Source organism: Eretmochelys imbricata, chromosome 9 (genome assembly GCF_965152235.1).
Source record: "Eretmochelys imbricata isolate rEreImb1 chromosome 9, rEreImb1.hap1, whole genome shotgun sequence".
Classification (NCBI taxonomy): Eukaryota; Metazoa; Chordata; order Testudines; family Cheloniidae; genus Eretmochelys; species Eretmochelys imbricata.
Window position 1 is genome coordinate 53,393,734 of NC_135580.1, and position 21,478 is coordinate 53,415,211.

The following is a 21,478-nucleotide window of genomic DNA, read 5'->3' on the forward strand; positions in this document are numbered from 1 at the left end:
CTCCCCTCATTTGTTCTGGGCTTCACTACTGAAGCTAATTCTTAATATCAGTTATCATAGTTTCTCTCACCTTTTTAATAATAATGATAGAGTATTGACAAGAGTCTAAAGGATTTTCTCTGCAATAGTTGGAAATTTATTTTTTGGTGCAGATTCTGGGGCCCCCTAAAAATTAACTTGTTTGCAAAGAAGGGGGCACATACAACAGTTCTATTCTGCCATGATATAAATAACGAAAGTGCCCAGAGATTTCGGTCAAGATCAAGGCCCTTTTGTGTTAGATGCCATATAAACAGAGAGAGACATGTGCCTGCTCCAATGGTCTGTCCTCTTAAAATCTTTAGGGAAGAAGACTTGTGTTTGAAATAGAGAAAAATTGAAGAGAACTTTGTGGATTTTTTTTACTTATTATAGGAGGCTGGTGGAATTGCTGGGAACCGAAGCCTGGTCTCTGAAGTGGGTGGTAGATCTGTATCCTATGCCTCTCATACAGTTGGTTGAAATCTCTGTAGTTAGGCCTGTGAGGTGGTTTTACCATTGCCCCAAAGTTAATCCATACTGCGCGCGTTTAAGTGATTAACATTGCTACAATCCTGGAATCTTAAAATTCTACCTGCCGCAAAAAAGGGATATTCTTATTCATAACAAGGTCCAGAGGTCCATCTCTTCTCAACGCATCTTGCCCCTCTGAGAAACTTACTAGTTTTTCATATGCCTCTTAAGACAGGCAGACCAGCTCTTCCCTGCTGCAAAGCAAATAAAATAAATTACAGTCGGCTTAATATCTCCAGTCTCCTGGGTCTGCCATTATTGGTAGGGGGGATTCCTCTCCTCTCTGTAGTTACTACGACTCTGCTCCCCTACTTACACATCATGAAGTTGCACCATGGTAGAGAACTGTAAGAGAGGGAAAGCCAGAAGCTGGCTCATTCACCTCCCTGCTGACTTAGTGCCTGGATGGAGATCTGTGCCTGTTCTATGGAGACCCAGAAGCCTTGCAACTGCTCAGGCTGGGGCAGGGTTTCCTGCAGCGTCCTTCCCAATAGCTCTCCTGCTTGAGGGAAGAGGTGGCAGCAGCAGCACTTGAGCAGTAAAATCCTTCAGGCCCAGCCAGTTGCTTCCCCACCATGCCATGGATGGTGGCAGAGACTGAAGGAAACCTTCAAAGGCCCAGGGAAGCTCTCTGCTCATGCAACCCTGACTGATCACAGCTGCTGCAGTAGCAGGGTAGTACTGACAGGGGTCCAGAGCAGACAGAGCAAGGAGATTCTAGTATGGAGCCCTTCCTTCACTGTGTAGTATCTCCCTCTGCCCACTGTAGCACTGACCCAGAAGTGTCAACAAAGGAGACTTCATGACATCAGGAGACCTTGAAGAATGCCTATCTCCATATCCCCATTCAGTAGTTTCTCAGATGCTTCCTTCACTTTGCTTTTGGAGTACAACATAACCAGTACAGGTCCTTGTACTTTTATTTAGCAACAGTACCACTAGTGTTTACAAAAATGCTTTTGCGTAAATAGTACCTCTCAGGCAGGACAGGGTCTATATCTTCCCTTTCCTGGGTGACAACTTCATCCAGAGTCAGCATCATAGATGATGATACCCAGATGACAAGGATACTGCAGAACCATTGTTTTGTGATAAATTGAGAAATCAGTTACCACCACCACAGCAGATTCTCCATGTCAGAGTGGAGATAGAGACAGTCCTGTAGACAGTTTTCTTATTACAAGGAAGAGAAGAAAAGCTGAGGAATCCTATCAAAACAATCAACCTCTCAAGGGAAGTTACCCCATTTATATGCTTCAGTCTCTTCTGGGATCAGTTTTCTCCTATGTAGATATTCTGAGTGGACCTGTGCTCACATGAGGTTGATACAAAGCTTCCTCTTATCCTTCCCTCCACTAGCTCTGATCCACTGCTCAATGAAGGTCTTTCTCCCAGGAGGTTTCTGAGGCATTGAGATGATGGATGAGTCCAAGCAGATTCAAAGGTGGCTTCCCAACAGGCAAACCTGTCTGGACAGTTATCTCCACATATGTCAGGCTGGAAGGATGTGGTACTCTCCCGGGATCAAGGATTGTCCAACACATCTTGTCCAAATATAAACTGGCGAGAGCTCAGGGCACTCGATGATATGGTTTCAAGGTTCTGCTCCCTCATCTGGACTCCCCTCAAGCTGATCATAACAGACAGCACCTAAACCAAGTCATATGTCAACTGGCAAGGGCTACTGTACTCTAAAGAGCTCATCTCCTGATGACTTTGGCAGAGGTGAATCTGTGGTCAGTCTATGAATATGACTGACTGGCTCAGCTACAAAAAGTGAGGTCATTCAGAATGGAAACTGGACCCAGAGGCATTTCATCTCCTGGTAAAGGAATTTGGTCTCCCAGTGTTGTATCTGTTTGCCTCCAGTGTGAATTACCAGGTTTCAGTGGTGGTCTCTCACCAGTAGGATCATAAAGTCAAGGCAAAAGATGCCCCATTGCAAAGGTGGCCAAAGAGACACTTACGTCTTCCTCTTGTCCCCAGAATGATACTGAAGATGAGTGCTCCTTCTTGCCTGGTATTTCTTGTAACACTGTTCTGGCTAAGGAGGTCTTGCTTCTCTGGCCTTGACATGACACAAAGATCTTTCTTGTGCTTTTCCTCTAGAAGGAATATAATAAGGGCCAGTTATGCATTATATTCCAGATGTTCTGCGTCTAGCTACTGTGCTCTTGAACAGAGAGCCTGTTAAAATAGAGGTAATCTACACTTTTAGCTCCCAGAATTACATCTACTTACTCAGCATATTCAAGGGCCTAATTGAGATTTACCCACTGGTTCCAGGACAAGGGTCTCACCCCTCACATTTGTATTGGTGTCACAGATTCTCAAATTTCTTCAAGATGGATATAGGCTAGGCCTGGTGATTTGGAGGCTCAAAAGTTACATTGCTGCTTTATCTGTTATCCTTGGTGCACCAAGTAAGAGGTGAATTTAATCTTAACCCAGAAATCCGGCGTTTTTTGAGAGCAATGTTTTTTTCTTCCTCCTCCTGAAGTGCACAGAATTCCTCCATGGGAACTTATTCTCCATTGGTTTTCAATATCATTACTGGCTCATCATTTTGACCCATTCATGACAGTATTTCATTACTTTCCAGTCTTTAAAGTGGCCTATTTGATAGACACTCTGCGAGCTGAAGTGATTTGAGAGCTCTTTCCCCAGAACCTCACTACTGCACCTTCCATAAAGATAAAGTGGTACTCAGAACCAACCTTGTCTTAATACCAGAGATTAACTCCAGGTTCCATAGAGCACAGGAAATTATCCTTTCCTCCTCCTGCCTGGCTCAGTTTCTCTCCAGTGTGGCAAATTGCCAGTACGATTATGATGAGTCCAGCGCTTCCTCTTCTTTGGGGGGGGGGGGGGAGGTTCCTGCCCCTGAACTAAGGTATTTACTGTCCCACTAGTAACCCAGAGAAGGGTAGAGGAGAGGGAGGGACCCCAGCGGCCCTAGGGATAGTGGTAAACCACTTGAACTAGTGGTTCCTTCCCCTGGGCTACTTCCCTCTCTTGCTCTTCAGCTTGTGGGGCTTTCTGCCCTCTCTCTCTGCACAAGCCAGGTGTCTCTTTACCTAGGGTCTTGGTCTTCTAGCCAGCCACGGCAGTTCTCCAAACTACTCTCTGCTCCAACTCCTTCCAACTGCTCTCTGCTCCAACTCCGTCCCCTGGCTGATTGAAGCAGGGATTTTTTATCAGGTGACTATCTTCAGATGCTCTAATTGGCTTCAGGTGCTTTTAATTAATCTATAGAAACCTTTCTTCCCTCTACGGGGAATAAGGCTTCTCCTCATCCTGGGACTTACATATTCTTCCTATATCACTCTCCTGCTGCCTTCTGGCCATGCTGTATCACATATCCTCCCCTCCCGCCCCCCCCACTCAACACCATGGGGTTGGGCTACTTGGGACAAGAGGCAACGCTTTCGTGACAAGGCATCTGCGTTGCTGTGTTGGCTTCTGGCCCTATGCTGTACTCGGAAATGAAAGGGTTGCAGAGATAGGAACCATCTAGTCGCTCTTGCATTCTTCTCCTTGTTTCTCTGCATTCACTGGAGCGGGACGTGGTCTGTCACCAGGGTAAATTGCCGCCCCAGTAGGGAGTAGCGGAGAGTTTCCATGGCCCATTTTATCACCAGACATTCCTTTTCAACAACGGCGTACTTTTGTTCCCTGGGGAGGAGCTTCCAGCTGAGGTACAGGATCGGGTGTTCCTCCTCCCCTACCATTTGCGAAAGGACGGCTCCTAGCCCTACTTCCGAGGCATCCGTTTGTAGGACAAATTCTCCCTTGAAGTCTGGGGCTATGAGTACTGGATGGCAGCAAAGGGCTGTCCTTAAACCTGCGAATGCTCCTTCTGCTGCATCAGACCATTTTACTATCTCGGGGCCCCGAGCCTTTATCAGGTCCGTCAGTGGCCCTGCTCTTGTGGCAAAATGAGGGATAAATTTCCAATAGTACCCTACTAACCCGAAAAATGCTCTGACCTGCTTTTTACGGACTGGCCGAGGTCAATCTTGTATTGCCTCCACTTTGTTCCAGAGGGCTTTTACCAAGCCTCTCCCTACTACATACCTGAGGTATCTCCCCTCAGCTAGTCCTATCACGCACTTCAGAGGGTTGGCAGTGAGGCTGGCCTTCCGCAGGGCATCTAGTACCGCTTCTACTTTCCCTAGGTGCGTTTCCCAGTCAGGGCTATGGATGACTATATCGTCTAAATAGGCAGAGGCATACCTGGCATGGGGTCGCAGCAATTTATCCATAAGTCGTTGGAATGTTGCAGGGGCCCCATGGAGTCCGAAAGGGAGGACAGTGTATTGGAACAGGCCATCAGGTGTAGAGAAAGCAGTCTTCTCCTTGGCGTTCTTGGCCAGGGGAATTTGCCAATATCCTGTGGTTAGGTATCGGGCCTTGCCTAACTGATCAACTAGCTCGTCGTCACGTGGTATCGGATAGGCATCAAATTGAGATACTTCATTCAACTTCCGGAAGTCGTTGCAAAATCTCAGGGTGCCATCAGGCTTGGGTACTAGGACGATAGGGCTGGATCACTGGCTGTGGGATTCTTCAGTAACCCCAAGTTCCATCATCATCTTCACTTCTGTCTTAATTTCCCCTCTTTTAGCTTCCGATATCCAGTACGGTCTTATCGTCACCCTTGTCTTGTCCTCTGTATACTGCCATTCATGAAACCTCTGGGCTCGCAACGCTGTGGTTACTCCGGATCTGGCCACAATCTCTGCCTTCAGCTGAGGGTAATCCTCCGCAGTCTCTGCAGCCATATCGTAGTAGATCTTCTGGGCCTCTCCACACAGGAATGGAGCGAGGATACCAGACCACTGATCTCGGGGCCAGGCCTCCCGCAGGGCTGTTCTCTCAAATGCCAGGAGGTACGCCTCTACATCATCCTCCTGTGTCATTTTCTGTAGGCAGTGGCTGGCCTGTATAGTCCGGGTTCCGTTGCAATTGTGGTTCTGCTCCATAAGGGCCTTCATCTGGTTTGCCAGCTCCTGTAGCAGAGCTCAGTCCTGGGTAGCCTGATTCATCAACAGCGGATTAGTCTCCTGCCGCACCCGAGTTGCCTCCTGTTGGGCGGTTGCTTAGATTCAGGTAGCCTCCTGTTGGGCCGCAGTGGCTTGTATTAGAGCCTTGACCACGTCGTCCATCTTCGGGATGGGATGGTTTTGGTTAACCCTGGTTTAAGTCCCCAGCTCAGAGATCCCACCTTTGACACCACCAGAGAGAGTGTGGCACTTTGGATGTCTGCAGAGCTCTCAAAGTATGTATTCACTGCACAGCTCAGTTCAAAAAGACAAACGACAAAGAAGGCATTTATCACCTAGTGTCATAGGGAAATAAGTCCTCAATCTCCCATTTTCAGATGGCTAAGATTGTATCCCAGGAAGTATATGAGTCAAAAGTGTACGAGTAACTCCATCTTCAAAAATGAGAGCTCCTTCCTTCAGAACTGTGCCAGCTTCATGAGCAGAAAGATCATGTGCCTTTATAAGACAAATCTGTAAAGCAATCACCTGTTCATACCATATCCAAATTCTACAAGCTGAACATCCAGTCATCATCTGATGCTGCCTTCAGTAGACAGGTGCCTACACGCTGTAGTGTCCCTGTAACTATTAGGAAAGAGGACCTATACGTGAAAGATTTCCAGCATGATGCAAACAGGCCATGTTGGACAGCTGACAAGTTACAAACATATAAACTGTGATTGACTTCCTTCTTAACTTATCTGTTTGGCTTGGACAAGTACTACCTGTGTTCATTTGACATCTATTTCAGCCTGCCACAAACCAGTTGAAGGCAGTCTAGTGTCTTGGCTCTTCTCAGGTTCATGCAGGGCTTGTTAGAGGGGAGAACGTGTTGAGAAAAGTTAAGGGCTTGTGGCACATGAAGTAGCAAGAGGGCAGGAGCTTGATTGTGTGGAGTTTTGTTAAAGGTTATAAGGTTTCAGTGCACGTGGTGCTCTGCAACTGTTAGTTCCCAGTGTGCCACTAAAATTATTTGAGTTTATAGGGTAGTACTTTTAAAAGTGAATGGGTTTTTTTTTTAATGCAAAAATGTTTGAGCTTAAGTCAGTATCTTTGTCGTCTTAAAGGTACACAGAGCTACATTATAAAAAGTAAACTGAAAAGTGTTCTTACCCTCCCAGGATCCTGTTTCTTCACTAGTGTTCATGACGTTTCCCAGTTGAGCACCCCGTCTGGTATATTCACTAGTCTGCTATGAAGGAAACCAGCTGCTGATCTTCAAGTGTTTTAAGTCTTGAGCCTGAATGGAGCTCATCCACTTGCCCCAGTTTGGGGCATCCTAGACACATTCTTGAAATACAGATCCACTTTGTAGCACCCCCTCCTTGGAGCTGGAACTACTGTCCAGTTGCCTGGCCCCTGGGATCAGTGCTGACTCCTCAGGCTACCCCGTAGCATAAACACCCCCTCTCCCAGAACTCCACCCCAAGGTGTGAACCTTCTGGGTTGCCATTTAACTCTCTCAGGAGACTTGTGGTAAGTGCAAAGCATAAATCACAGACATTTAGCACAAGATTCTAACACCATTGCTTTTTTACTTAACAGATAAAGCACAAGATAGTACAGATCACACAGCACACAACAAACATCTTAAACACAATGCCCCTCACTAGCTCACCCTTCCCTTGGAAGTCATCGGAGGACCATCTGTGTTCAGGTAGGTATGCAGAGTCCCCTTATCAGGCTGCTACATGTTCGGTTGCTTCTCCTTTGTCCTCAGCTGGAGAAAAATGGCCAAGTACCCCAGATTGATCCCCTTTCATAACTTTCCAGTTTTCTCTGTCAGTTGACTCTCTCGTCAGCCTTGAAAGGTGACCAGAGACCCTACTGGTTGACCTCGTTGCCAAGGCGACCAATCCCCTGAGAAACCAGTTCTTCTGGGTAGGAGCTATCTTATTGTCTCAGTTATTTCTTTTCAGTGGGAGAGCCCTTTAAGCAATGAACCTCTTGTTATTCCTTTGCCACTAGCCTTTGGAATTTCAGTCTAACATGGAGGCAAGCTGATAATGGAGAAGGCAAAGGGGCTGCACTTTGAAAATGGAGTTTTCAGCTTGGTAAAAATACATAAAATTCATGAATTCTGTGAGAGATCATAAATTGATCAGACAGATTCCCTAAACCAGGGGCAGGCAAACTTTTTGGCCTGAGAGCCAGATCAGGTTTCGGAAATTGTATGGCTGTGCCTCCCCAAACAGCCAGGCGTGGCCCTCCCCCCCGGACTTCTGCCCCCCCAACCCCCCCCCCGTTTCCTGATGTCCGTTGTCCGTCCCCCCCCCGGACCCTTGCCCCATCCAACCACCCCTTCTCCCTGTCCCCTGACTGTCCCCGGAACCCCTGCCCCTGACTGCCCCCCCACCCCATCTAACGCCCCCTTCTTGCTGACTGCCCTCCCCCCGGGACCCCTGCCCCCATTCAACCCCCCGTTCCCTGCCCTCTGACCGCCCGACCCCTATCCACACCCGTGCCCCCTGAACTCCCCTGCCTTCTATCCAGCCGCCCTCCTACGGCGCTGCCTGGCGCACCGGTGGCCGGCGGCGCTACAGCCGTGCTGCCGGGCAGCACAGAGCACTGGGTCAGGCCGGGCTCTGCAGCTGCACTGCCCCAGGAGCTCACAGCCCTGCCGCCTAGAGTACTGCGCCAGTGGCGCAGTGAGCTGAGGCTGTGGGGGAGGGGGAACGGCAGGGGAAGGGCTGGGGGCTAGCCTCACAGCAGCGGAGATTCACAGTTCCCTGCAGGAACCCCTGTACCCTCTCCGTCTCACAAAATGTGTGGCGCTGGTGTATTCAGCTCTGTGAATACGGCCCCTGCCTAAGGACACTGCAGCACATGCTGCATGTGCGGGAGCTGACCCGCTCTTACCTGCTGTCATGGGTAGTGGGTGAAGCTGCCACTTGGGAAGGCTAGCTCCCCAGCTCGCCTCTTCTGCCTTTTGCTCCACCCTCTCCCCACTGTCTACCTCCTCTCGTCCCTCCCCCACCCTGCTCACCCCCTTCCAGCCAAGTCCCTGAACCCAAATGAAGCAAACGACATTTGTAAAAAACACTCTTCTGCAATTTCTTTCTAAAGAAAATGAAGCATGTTTTCCACTGCATGCCAGACGGTGAAGACTGGACATGTAGAAGGTACCTAATTAAAAGCTCTAAATTTGGGAATAAAAAATGTCAGTCACGGGTTTTTTTTATGCCCTGAAGTTTGTCCAAGATTTATTTGCAAAAACTGTGTAGGAAGGGTGAGTCAGCTGTCTTGCTGAATACAACATCAAATATTATGGAATACATGTTGTAGCTCTTCTGTTTTACATTTTCTTAATCAGGGTTTCTAAGCTGATTTTATATTTTAAATGTACTCTTAAACCTTCATAAAGTAATCATTCCAGATTACTACATATTTAACTCACTGAAACAAAGACATTATTTTGAATTAATCAGTCACAGAGGTTTAGCGTGTTTATAACAATGTTCATTGCTTTTAGAAGAAGGGAACACTAATTTACTTTGTGTGATCTCCGTAACAATAGACATGTTTATGAAATTTCACCAACTTTAAAAAATATGTTTCCAAAGATTTTAGGCATAACAAAGGATTTTGTATCTTACTAGTTACTGATTTTGCTGGAGGGTTCTCTTAAAACTAGTTCATCAGATAGTCAGAAGTAAAGAAAGGGAAACTTTGTCCAGCTATCTGGAAGGAAAGGGGTGTTGTCCCTTTAACGGCTCTCTTCAATGGGGGCGGGGCGTGTGAAGGGAGAAAGGGATAGACCAAAAGGACAGGAAGACTTTGAAAGCAGGGTTTTTTTTACTATAGTAATTAAAATATCTATTTTAGATAAGGGTGGTCTTTTGAAGGATTTGTTTAAAAACCTATGTCTGAAGATCCAACCATTTAAGGCTTACAATGATTGTGCATTTAAAAATCTATGCAAGGATTTTTTAGAGATGTGATTTTATAATCTTCACAAACTCACTAATGAAATATTTTTAAAGCAAATTTTAAACTAAAGTCCTGTAGACTGACATGTTCTGAGTAAATATTACAGTAATGCACAACTGTTTTTGTCAGTAAATTCAGAAACTGACAGTATATGCCTGGGACTTGGCAAAAGCCTGTTAAATGGCTTCATTACCACTTGAATGGTTCTTTAACAGTTTAAATGTTGTGCTAATAGGTCCGGCAGGCTGGAAGGCTTTTTCACTTTTAAGTTACTAGGGGTATGTCTTCACTACCCGCCAGATCGGCGGGCAGCGATCGATCCAGTGGGGATCGATTTATCGCTTCTAGTCTAGATGCGATAAATCGACCCCCGAGCACTCTCCCGTCGACTCCTGTACTCCGGCGAGAGGCACAGGCAGAGTCGACGGGGGAGCGGCAGCAGTCGACTCACCACGGTGAGGACACCACGGTAAGTTGATCTAAGCACGTCAGCCCGTGGCTCTGCACAGCACACCAGTCTCTCTCCTTCCCCCCCCCCCCCCCCGCCTAGACCCCTGCAGCAGCAGCTGGCTTTGCTTGCCTACCAGTTCCACATTGATGGTTCTAACCAATTTATTTGAGCATGAGCTTTCGTGAGCTACAGCTCACTTCATCAGATGCATACCGTGGAAACTGCAGCAGACTTTATATATACACAGAGAATATGAAACAATACCTCCTCCCACCCCACTGTCCTAGTCTCTAAGGTGCCACAAGTACTCCTTTTCTTTTTGCGAATACAGACTAACACGGCTGTTACTCTGAAACCTGTCATTGATGGTTTTGTGATTCCCTCAGAGTTCTCCCACATCCTCCTCAGCTACCTCAGCAGCATCTTCAGTAGCTCTGTGAGCTCTCCATGCTGAGAAATGTCATAGGTTTCTGGAGCTGGTGTGCTGTCTACACTGGCACTTTACAACACTGAAACTTGCAGTGCTCAGGGGGGTGTTTTTTCACACCCCTGAGCAAGAAAGTTTCAGCACTGTAAAGTGCCAGTGTAGACCAGCTCCTAAATTCAAAGTTGCAACTTGACACATGAATTCAGTGTCATAGTCTTGGAGAATGTGGTCTCTTAATAGCACTGCCCATAAACAAGAGGCTTTGATACAAGAGATTTGACATATGATTTCAATCACAGAATTGCCCTATGTCTCAAGTAGAGGAAGTTAAGATCACTCTAAGGAGTTACCATAGTTCAGCCTCAGTGTAAAGATTCCCCACAATGCTAGCACTACAGGTGCTGGGCGGCATCCTGCCAAATGTTATAAGAACATAATAACCCTATGCCAAAGGAAGTAGGCGCTGAAGAGCTTTGTGTGTGCTGTTGTGAGTTCTATCCAAAGTACAGCACAATTGATTCAGGACAATTGTAGAACTTCACTATATATAATTCTAGATCCTCCAGGGGCCCAAATAGACACTGTCAAAATTGTTCTTTATTACATGAATGTCAGGACATTCAAAGCAGGATAGCTGTGGGAGCTTCTAGGTGCTTGGAATTCTTGAAAATCAAGCTACTTATTTTGGTTCCTAAATATGGACTTATGACCCCAATTATATCACCATTTTTTAATGTCTTGGCCAGTATAACTAATGGAAAAAATAGCGATTAAAATTAATTATAATAACTGCAACAGGGTAATTGCATTATTTCTATCCATTTATCCTTTTGGCCATGAGTCATTCTTCCAAAGAAACTTTGGAAGTCGTGGACCAGATTCTTTTGAACTACAACTGGTGTAAATCCAGAATAATTACATTGACTCGCATGTGGTTCTTTACATTGTCGTTGGTGTAACTCAGAGCAGGATTGGCTTTGTGCTCCTATTGTTTGTCCTGAATGTGTTCCATTTATTTAATTTTGTTTTCCTGCAGAAACAGGTTGACTTATAGAAAACAAGGAAATAATATTAATAAGAATACACAATACGGATGCTGGAACTGTTTCACAAGATAAGATTTGGATTTCCGTATATACTTGAATGAGAGTCAATCATTCTTGGGGAGCCCTACCCCAAAAATACAATGTTCTTTCTGAGCTGAAAGGAAACAGTGGAACATACCGTAGTTTTTCAGTGAGCCATTGTTGGATTTAATGATGGAGAGAGGAAGGGCATTGACAAAGCAATATACTGTGCAACAGTATTACTGTGGAGAGATGGATGAAATCACTGTCACTGTAGGAGTTTTTTCTAAACTGGCTTAACTTGTTCTGTAGACTTTACAGCCAATTTAAACTTCTTTCTGACCTGGAACACTAGATTATTGCAACGTAACTTCTAATTTTAAAATACCCAAAAACTAGTTATGTGAGTGCAGGGTCAATTCCTCTTTCTGTGAAGGTATAAAAGCCAAGCTTACAGGTTTTAAAATAAAACATAAAATTCAATAATCTCTTTCCTCACAATGTAGTAGTTCTGGGCTCAACTGTAGCGGGAGTGAAATTGGTAATTAAAGTTGCCTATGCATTATTCTGAGATCTCATTTCCAGTGGCCTATAACTTCTTGTAACTTAAGTTTTGGCCTGGAATTTTCTAAGCATAGTCTTTCCTGGAGGGTGCATTTTTCTGGAAAGTGTGAGCAAAAAGAATGGTTCAGCTATTCATAAGAACAAATTTTAACAGTCTCAGTCTGGTAAATGAGAGTGCTGTATTGCTTCGGTAACTCCGGCCATGTCTATGCTACAGACTTTAGTCAACTTAAGCTGCTTTAATTATATCGGTTGTGCGTGTCCACCCAACTCCTTGTGTCGGCAGAGTGTCCACAGTCTGTGCCCTTGCATCGACAAAGAGAGTATAGCATTGTGGGTAGCTATCTCACTGTGCAACTCACCACCTTCTGCCAGTGGGAGATCTGGGAACAGATTGCAGTGCACCATGGGGGCATGCTCACTGTCCCATGATGCAGTTCTCTGTCCCATCATTCCATGGACTTCTGACCTTGTTTTGTGCTGTTTTTGAACAGCTCCTGTAAACTGTACTCCCTCCATCTCTGCCTGAAAGCATGGATCCTGAACTGCTGGCCAGTCTGGTGATCAGCATTAGGGACACAATGCAGCTGGTCCTGCAGTGTTTCATGAGCTGTGGAACAAAGTAAATATGTGGTGCCTGCCCCGCTATGGGCAATGGAAAGAAATAATTCAAAATTGTTGCTGGCATTCACAGAGCAGCTGCACACAGTGAACTGTCAGTATTGGGCTCAGGAAATGAGCACTGAGTGGTGGGATCAGATCTTGATGCAGGTTTGAGATGACGAGCGATGACTGCAGAAGTTTTGGATATGTAAAGCCATCTTCCTGGAATTGTGTGCGCCGCTTACCTCAGCAAAGCAGCACAAGGACACCAGAATGAGGGCTGCCCTCACAGTGGAAAAGCGAGTGGCAATCGTTGTGTGGAAGCTGGCAACTCCAGACTGCTACTGATCAGTCGCGAATCCGTTTGGAATTGGAAAGTCCACCATAGGGGTTGTCAGATTTCAGAGTAGCAGCTGTGTTAGTCTGTATCTGCAAAAAGAAAAGGAGGACTTGTGGCACCTTAGAGACTAACCAATTTATTTGAGCATAAGCTTTCGTGAGCTACAGCTCACTTCATCGGATGCATGCAGTGGAAAATACAGTGGAGAGATTTATATACACAGAGAACATGAAACAATAGGTGTTTCCATACACACTGTAATGAGAGTGATCACTTAAGGTGAGCTATTACCAGCAGGAGAGTGGGGGGGGGACCTTTTGTAGTGATAATGAAGGTAGGCCATTTCCAGCAATTGACAAGAACGTCTGAGGAACAGTGGCAGGTGGGAGGGGGGAATAAACATGGGGAAATAGTTTTACTTTGTGTAATGACCCATCCACTCCCAGTCTTTATTCAAGCCTAAGTTAGTTGTATCCAGTTTGCAAATTAATTCCAATTCAGCAGTCTCTCTCTGGAGTCTGTTTTTGAAGTTTTTTTGTTGAAGAATTGCCACTTTTAGGTCTAATTGAGTGACCAAAGAGATTGAAGTGTTCTCTGACTGGTTTTTGAATGTTATAATTCTTGACATCTGATTTGTGTCCATTTATTCTTTTACGTAGAGACTGTCCAGTTTGGCCAGTGTACGTGGCAGAGGGGCATTGCTGGCACATAATGCTGTATATCACATCGGTAGATGTGCAGGTGAACAAGCCTCTGATAGTGTGGCTGATGTGATTAGGCCCTATGATGGTGTCCCCTGAATAGATATGTGGACAGAGTTGGCAACGGGCTTTGTTGCAAGGATAGGTTCCTGGGTTAGTGGTTCTGTTGTGTGGTGTGTGGTTGCTGGTGAGTATTTGCTTCAGGTTGGGGGCTGTCTGTAAGCAAGGACTGGCCTGTCTGCCAAGATCTGTGAGAGTGATGGGTCATCCTTCAGGATAGGTTGTAGATCCTTGATGCGTTGGAGAGGTTTTAGTTGGGGGCTGAAGGTGACGGCTAGTGGCGTTCTGTTATTTTCTTTGTTGGGCCTGTCCTGTAGTAGGTGACTTCTGGGTACTCTTCTGGCTCTGTCAATCTGTTTCTTCACTTCAGCAGGTGGGTATTGTAGTTGTAAGAACGCTTGATAGAGATCTTGTAGGTGTTTGTCTCTGTCTGAGGGGTTGGAGCAAATGCGATTGTATCATAGAACTTGGTTGTAGACAATGGATCGTGTGGTGTGGTCTGGATGAAAACTGGAGGCATGTAGGTAAGCATAGCGGTCAGCAGGTTTCAGGTATAGGGTGGTGTTTATGTGACCATCGCTTATTAGCACCGTAGTGTCCAGGAAGTGGATCTCTTGTGTGGACTGATCCAGGCTGAGGTTGATGGTGGGATGGAAATTGTTGAAATCATGGTGGAATTCCTTAAGGGCTTCTTTTCCATGGGTCCCGATGATGAAGATGTCATCGCTGTAGCACAAGTAGAGTAGGGGCATTAGGGGACGAGAGCTGAGGAAGCGTTGTTCTCAGTCAGCCATAAAAATGTTGGCATACTGTGGAGCCATGCGGGTACCCATAGCAGTGCTGCTGATTTGAAGGTATACATTGTCCCCAAATGTGAAATAGTTATGTGTGTAGAGCCATTAATTGCCTCCTGCTATGAAGGGCTGAGACTTTGACTAAGGTGCAGGAAATACTTTATAGCACACATATCCCAATTTTGATAGATGGCACACATATCCCAATTTTGTCCCCAGACCATCTTGCGATGGCATAAATCAATCATAAGAGCTACTTCTCCATGGTTTTGCAGGCGCTGGTGGATCATTGGGGTGTTTCACTGACATCAGTGTGGATTGGTCAGGGAAGATTCATGATGCATGCATCTTTAGGAACATTGGACTGTATAGAAAGCTGCATGCTGAGACTTTCTTTCAAGACCAGAAGATTCCAATGGGGGATGTGGAAATGCAGTAGTGATCCTGGGAGACCTCACCTACACCTTGCTGCCCTGGCTCACAAAGCCTTACACAGGAAACCTAGATAACAGCAAGAAGCGCTTCAACAGCAGGCTCAGCTGGTGCCAAATGACTGCTGAATGTGCCTTTGGCAGATTAAAAAGTCATTGGTGGTGCCTTTTTGGCAGATCAGATCTCAATGAGGACAATATTCTGATGGTCGTAGCAGCCTGCTGTGCTCTGCATAATATTTGCGGAGCGAAGGGGGAAAAGCTTCCCCAGGCATGGAGCGCTGAGGTGGATCACCTGGTTGCTGATTTTGGGCAGCCAGATACTAGGGCAATTAGAGGGGCTCAGTGGGGGGCTATTCAAATCAAGGAGGCTTTGAAGGAGCATTTTGACAATGAGCCCCAGCAATGTTCCCTCTAATTTTTTCCATCCATGTGCGGAATACATTTTATGTGCACCGAGGTATATGTCTGTGTGTTCCACCAGTAGAAACAAAAAACCTAGATATAATATATATTTTAAAAAAGTTATCGTAGGGATAATTACTCCAGCTAGGACAAGTTAGGCATTTTAGTACTCAGTACTCTAAGAATTAAATTTTAAGTGTTAGAGAAGTAAAAATTATGAAATGCATAGACCAGTCAAAACATTAAAATAACACTTTTTGAAAGAATAAAATTACAGAGAATATATGTATATGCAGGAAGTTCCAAGAAGAAGTAACAATAATAATACAAGTATGTTTTGGGAGGTGAGTGTGAAAGTGTGTGTGTGAGAGAGAGAGAGAGACAGTGTGTGTGGGGGGCGGGGGGAGGCTGCTGGGGAAAGCCTTGCACTGTCTCTCTAAGATGCTCACTGAAAGTCTCCTGCTCTGTTCTGAGCCCTGTTGTCTCCCCTCCCCTGCTCTGTGAAGTTGGGGTACATGGAGTGGGGGAGAGAGAGTGAGTGTGTGTGTGAGAGAGAGAGAGAGACACTGAGCTGGCTGCTGGGGAAATCTCAGAAAAAGTGCACTGTCTCTTTAAGAAAGGCACACTCTCAAACCGCAACAGCTCCAAGTTCTCCTGAGCCAGGCTGTCCCCTCTGCCATGCTCTGCGGAGAAGGGGTACAGTGGAGGGGGACACCCTAACATCAGCACCCTCCCCGCCCCCCTGGCTCTGCACAGCCAGCAGGAGGGTCCCGAGAGCAGCTGCAGGATGGAGCAATTTGGGGGAAAGGCACCTGAACACATGCTGCTGGCTGTGTGTGCTCTGCTATCAGCTGGGCAGCACTTACATCTCTCCTGCGTGGCTTCCCGAGTGCACAGCTTACAGGGAACACAGAGCCCCAGTAATGTGTCTTTGTGATACATTTGGCCAGGCAATGTTTACTTGCAGCCTTGAATGACCCCCATAATGCTTTCTTCCTGAGCTTTAATTGTAGTGAGCTAATGTTCCTGCCTATAGCCACTGTTTGAATTTTAGCAGCAAATACCGTGTGCATGACACACAGGCTCATTTTGTTTCAAAGACTACACTTTAATTAAAGGATAAAATGCCTTTTTGTTTGCTTGCTTGCTTGCAAACAGGACATACCAGTGAGGGACAGTCTCTCAGTTAAGGCTCTCACAGCTGTAACTCCAGCTTTCATCGTGAAACCAGTCTCTAGGGAGGGAGTGCAAAGGGTACTGCAAAGGAACAGGAACATGTGAGGAATGTGTTGAGGGAGTTTGGGGAGGGCATGGAATAGCGTTCTGTATTGGCTGCAGGGGGAGTCGTGTACAGATGTGCTCAGACTGCAGCTCTGTAAGAGATTTGAGTATCTCTGTCTGACTCTCCAGTAGCTTTATCATCCTCTCCTGCTCCTGTGTCCTTTCAAGGTTATCCAATCTGAATTTGTCTTCCTCCACACTCTTGTTTTGCTATCTGCTGTATCTGTTGACTGCAGCACTTCATGAAACATATCGTCCTTACTCCTGCTGGTTCAACTCCTTATCAGATGGAGGTGCTCCGCCGCTGTGTAGGAGTTGGTCCTCAAGGACACATCTGCAGGAAACAATAAACAGAGACAGTATTGTGAGTGCACACACTGTGAATCACAAAAGTCACACACACCTCTTTCTCATTGTTCCTTGGCTTGCACACAGCTCAGCGAGAGTCCCAAATATGGTGAGTTCAGTGTGGGAAGGGGGGATGGGCAAAAAGGGACAAAAGGTCTGGAGTTTTGTGAAGAGGGTCACTACATGTACTTAGGGAGAGTATTCTAAATATTGCACTCTTTTCCATAAGCTGGGGTAATTGAATCCGATCTCACTCCTGAGAGTAACCTAGGATGCAAGGGTACTGCTCCTGGATGTGTGCGGCTTCACAGGGTCCACATGTTCACCTGTATGCCACTTTGGTCCCTGCAGAAATAATTGCCAGTTAGCATGGCAAAGTTTCCTACAGCATGGGGAAGGAACAAGGCAGCTCTGCCAAGGAACCTTGTGGGGAGGATTACAGAGTACCTACAGGAAAGCTTCCTAGAGATCATGATGGAGGATTCCTGGGACAAACTTCTCCACTGGTCCCCCACTGCATAGCTGTGTAGGCTCTGTTAATTTCTATCCCTTATCTCTCCTCGGTCATATAACAAAGTAAATGAGACCTCAGTCTCCTATCATTGTGCATATCAAAGTAAAAGGCATGCTTACCAGAGCTTGTCTCTTCTGCTTCATGCACACCAGAGCCAGCGTGCTGGGACTGGCTAGACCCCTCCAGAGTCAAAATTAGGTCCTGGCTTGCCATGTCACCAGACAACCCTATCACATGTCCCATGTCCCCCTCCAACTCCACTTCCTCATCCATCACTTGGTCTTTGGGATTGACTCTGCTGGCTATTGCCTCCAGTCCCCCTGAAGTATCCACGGGGCTCTTGGCAGTGGCACTGAGGTCACCACTGAGTATGGCTTGCAGCTTCTCATAAAAGCAGCATGTCTTTGGTGCCACACCAGAGCGATGGTTGGCCTTCCTTGCCTTCTGGTATGCTTGCCTCAGCTCCTTGATCTTAACATAGCATTGCTGCGTGTCCCTTTTGTGTCCCGTGTCCTGCATGCCACAAGCAATCTTCCCGTAGATACCAAAATTCCTACAGCTTGAGCGAAGCTGCAACGGCACAGCCTCCTCTCCCTACAGATCCAACAGCTCTGGTGTACTCCAAGCAGGACCATGTCTGTTGCGGAAAGCCAGCATGGTCAGCTAGGAACATGCTGTGTGAACAGTCCAGGCTGAGCAAACAGGAAGAGGAATTTCAGAAATTCCTGGGCCTTTAAATGGGGGTGGGCACATGCCTGTGTAACTGCAGGGCAGCGGAGTTCAAACTGCTGACCAGAGTGGTCATGATGGGCATTGTGGGGCACCTCCTGGAGGCCAGTTAGGGCGATATAAGTAAGCCCAGTGTCTCCACTGATGCTGTGTCACTCTGCGCCACAAAAACCTCTATGTTGTTTGTTGACGTGGTTTTATTTTGTTGATGTAGCAGAGGAGTTATATTGGTGAGAGGAGTGTTTCAGGGTGTACACTCCCACTGTTTTGTCGATGAAAGCTAACTTTTGTCAACAAAAGTCTGTAGTGTAGACAAGCCTCCATCTTAATAAAATGTTGAGGTTTCTCTCATTTGGTGCACAAGACTACATAGGAATTTTTGTCTCCTTCACTGCATATTTAAATCGCTTATCAGAAAGCTCACCATACCCTTTCATAACATGAGACTTATAAAGCCTTATAAAACTAGGAAATGCTCAATTAAGGCCTCAGCAGCATATACCCCCCCAAAAGCCTCCTGTTGCAAGAAATACTACACAGATTTCTATATTCTGCAAAATGCAGTTAAGGTGCAGCTTCTCCCACAAGATAACCTTAATTCTGCCCTGTGGGGGTGGGAGTACCTTACTCCTCCCCATTTCGTCTCTGCTACCAATGCTCCAAATTAGGACTCCTATTCAAACAGTCCAGTGCGATCTTCAGTGTGGCCTGTGTACCAGCACTGATATGGGGAGAAATCATACTGAGCACACTAAGCTGCTTCAGGTCTTTGCTTCCAGCAGCATAACCACAAATAGAGGCTAACAGTCCACTAGAGGATTTTGTACAGTGACTGTCCTGTTGTAAAGGGTGCCAGGTAGGGAGAAAATGATATATATTCCTGAAGAAGAGCTCTGTGTAGCTCAAAAGCTTGTCTTTCACCAATAGAAGTTGATCCAAGAAAAGATATCCCCTTGCCCACCTTCTCTCTAATATCCTGGGACGAGCACAGCAAAATTTATCCCTGTGATACTTGTCCCAAGCACCTTCCTTTCCCTCTTCCCCTCCCCCTCCAACCTCTTTACCTACATACACATTCACCAATTGACCCTACTCCCTTTTTCACTTAACCAAACCAATTCTCATTGCTCCCTCCCAGCTCAGAAGGTTTTCAAACACCTGTCTCTCTGCTCAGAAACACCCACTCCTGCCTCACTGGGAAACTCTAACGTTTCCGGGCAGGAAGTGCTACAGGTGAGGGTTTGTAGTAATCAAACATAGGATTGCTATTAAAAAAATTGTCATATCAGATTAAACCAGTGATTCACTATCCTTGTCAAAAGTTAATCAATACCATATATTGCAGATTAAGGTATGGCCCCCTCATAATGGACATTAATAAAGTAACATGCCCTTACAGGAAACTCTGCTCACACCAATCAGTTGACTTACCTCCTAGGTACAAGGGTTTACATTTTACATTTGTATCTTATCTAATCTAACTGAATTTTAGGCACCCATGTGAACAAGATGACAATTTGAACCCTACCAAGCTCGGACTCAGTATCTTGTGGAAGTGAATTCCATAGGTTGGCTATGCATATGTGAGGATAGGAAGGATTCTGGAGCAGTTGTAAGAAAGCTTCAGTAAGGGATTTTCCACAATACGTTTGTGGAATCCTTGTTTTGTTTTTAAAAGGTCATTTAAAAAAATTAGGAGAGGAAATGTATAAACTTCAAAATGAGGTTTTTTTGTTTTTTTTTTAAATTGGTCAGTTTTTTCTTCGCTGTAATATGTGATTGTTGTAGAGTTCTCGCTGTAAGTGCATGGGTTATTTTTTGTGAGTGGTGGTGAAAGAAGGGAGGAGTGTTATAAAAATAGCCATCAAAACTCACCTACCTTACTTGATATTTAGTTAAAATTAATAAATCTAATAATAAATCAAATTAGGTATTCTTTAGCATGCAGTTGAAGCATGAAAAAATATCTAGTATATCCACAGCTGGCTACAAGCTGAAAATAAAGACAATATTTAATGCTGATAACTACTTTTGCATTCACTTTAGAAGGATCTTGGGTCTGTCTATTCACTTGATTTATTTAAACTGGCCTATTGAAAATCAGTTTTGGTCACTTGTGCACGTGCCTATTTAACCAGTTTTGTAAAAAATTACACTTTAGTTTGTTTCCAGAACGAGTAACGGTCACAGTTCCTTCTTGTCTTGTCTTTTTTAGATCAAGCCTCAGAAGTGCAAGTGACAATGATGCTGACAGAAAGCTGTAAACTCCGAGGCCTTCATCACAGGTCAGTACTGCTACTTTAAAGCCTCTTATGGTGAGAGTGAAATTAAATTTATATCCATGTGTATTGAAGATAATATTTAAGCGGCTTTTCAGTGCTAAAAATTTCAGAAACAAATCACTTCCAAACTTAAATGTACAGTACTTCAGCCAAAAAATGTTTGGCAAAGTTATAAAAAGCTGAAAAGGCTCTTTAAGAATGAACACTAAAGTAAAGAGCATTTAGCATGCACCTTTTAGCACCTCACAATCCCATGAAGTGCTGCAGGCACTTGCTCCAGAGACTATATAAATTAACAGGTTTGTTACATGTGCTGTCTTGCTGATGCTGAAGAAGGCAGCATATGTGCTGTCAGACTTACATCCCATCCACACCCCTGTTATCTTCCAGCCATAGCCAGTAGCACACAGTCATCACAAAATCCTGCCAATAATTCCTGTACACCACTGTGACATACACACTCCAGACTATCTGTATCACCCCTGCCCTCTAACCTGGGGTGCCCTTTACACTGCTTTGCTACTCTAGCTTCCAGCATGGGCTGCTTACAGACAGCCTCCAGAATGCAGGTCAAACCCAGCTACGTCTGTGTGCTGCAGCTAACCAGCCATGCTTTGGCTCTTGCTAGCCTTGATTATATTGTGGGGGTGTCCCCAAGACACCCCCAGGCCTAATTTCTTGCCAGAAATGTGTGTTCTGTACTGCCCAGCTCTCTTCTGGACAGTACAAGCTTATTTAAAGACTGTCATTTTATTAATAGAAATTATATGCACACATCTTGTTATCCCAAAGGGAGTTTCCCAGACACTTCAGTTTAAACACACTGGGTTAGATAAAACAAGTTTATTAACTACAGAGAGAGAGATTTTAAATGTGTACAAGTAATGAATCCTAAAAGTCAGAAATGGTTACGAGAAAAATAAAGATAAAATGCAACTAGTGCCTAACTTA

At 45.4% G+C, this 21,478-nt stretch overlaps 1 protein-coding gene across 4 annotated transcripts in view; it reads left to right on the top strand.

Annotated features, from left to right (window-relative positions):
- RYK (receptor like tyrosine kinase) overlaps positions 1-21,478 on the top strand; it is a 152,299-nt gene that overhangs the window by 103,338 nt on the left and 27,483 nt on the right. For all 4 annotated transcript variants that reach the window (XM_077826219.1, XM_077826221.1, XM_077826222.1 and 1 more), the window contains one exon: positions 20,461-20,530. In XM_077826219.1, coding sequence (XP_077682345.1) covers positions 20,461-20,530 — 70 coding nt within the window. The remainder of the gene's footprint in view (positions 1-20,460; positions 20,531-21,478) is intronic.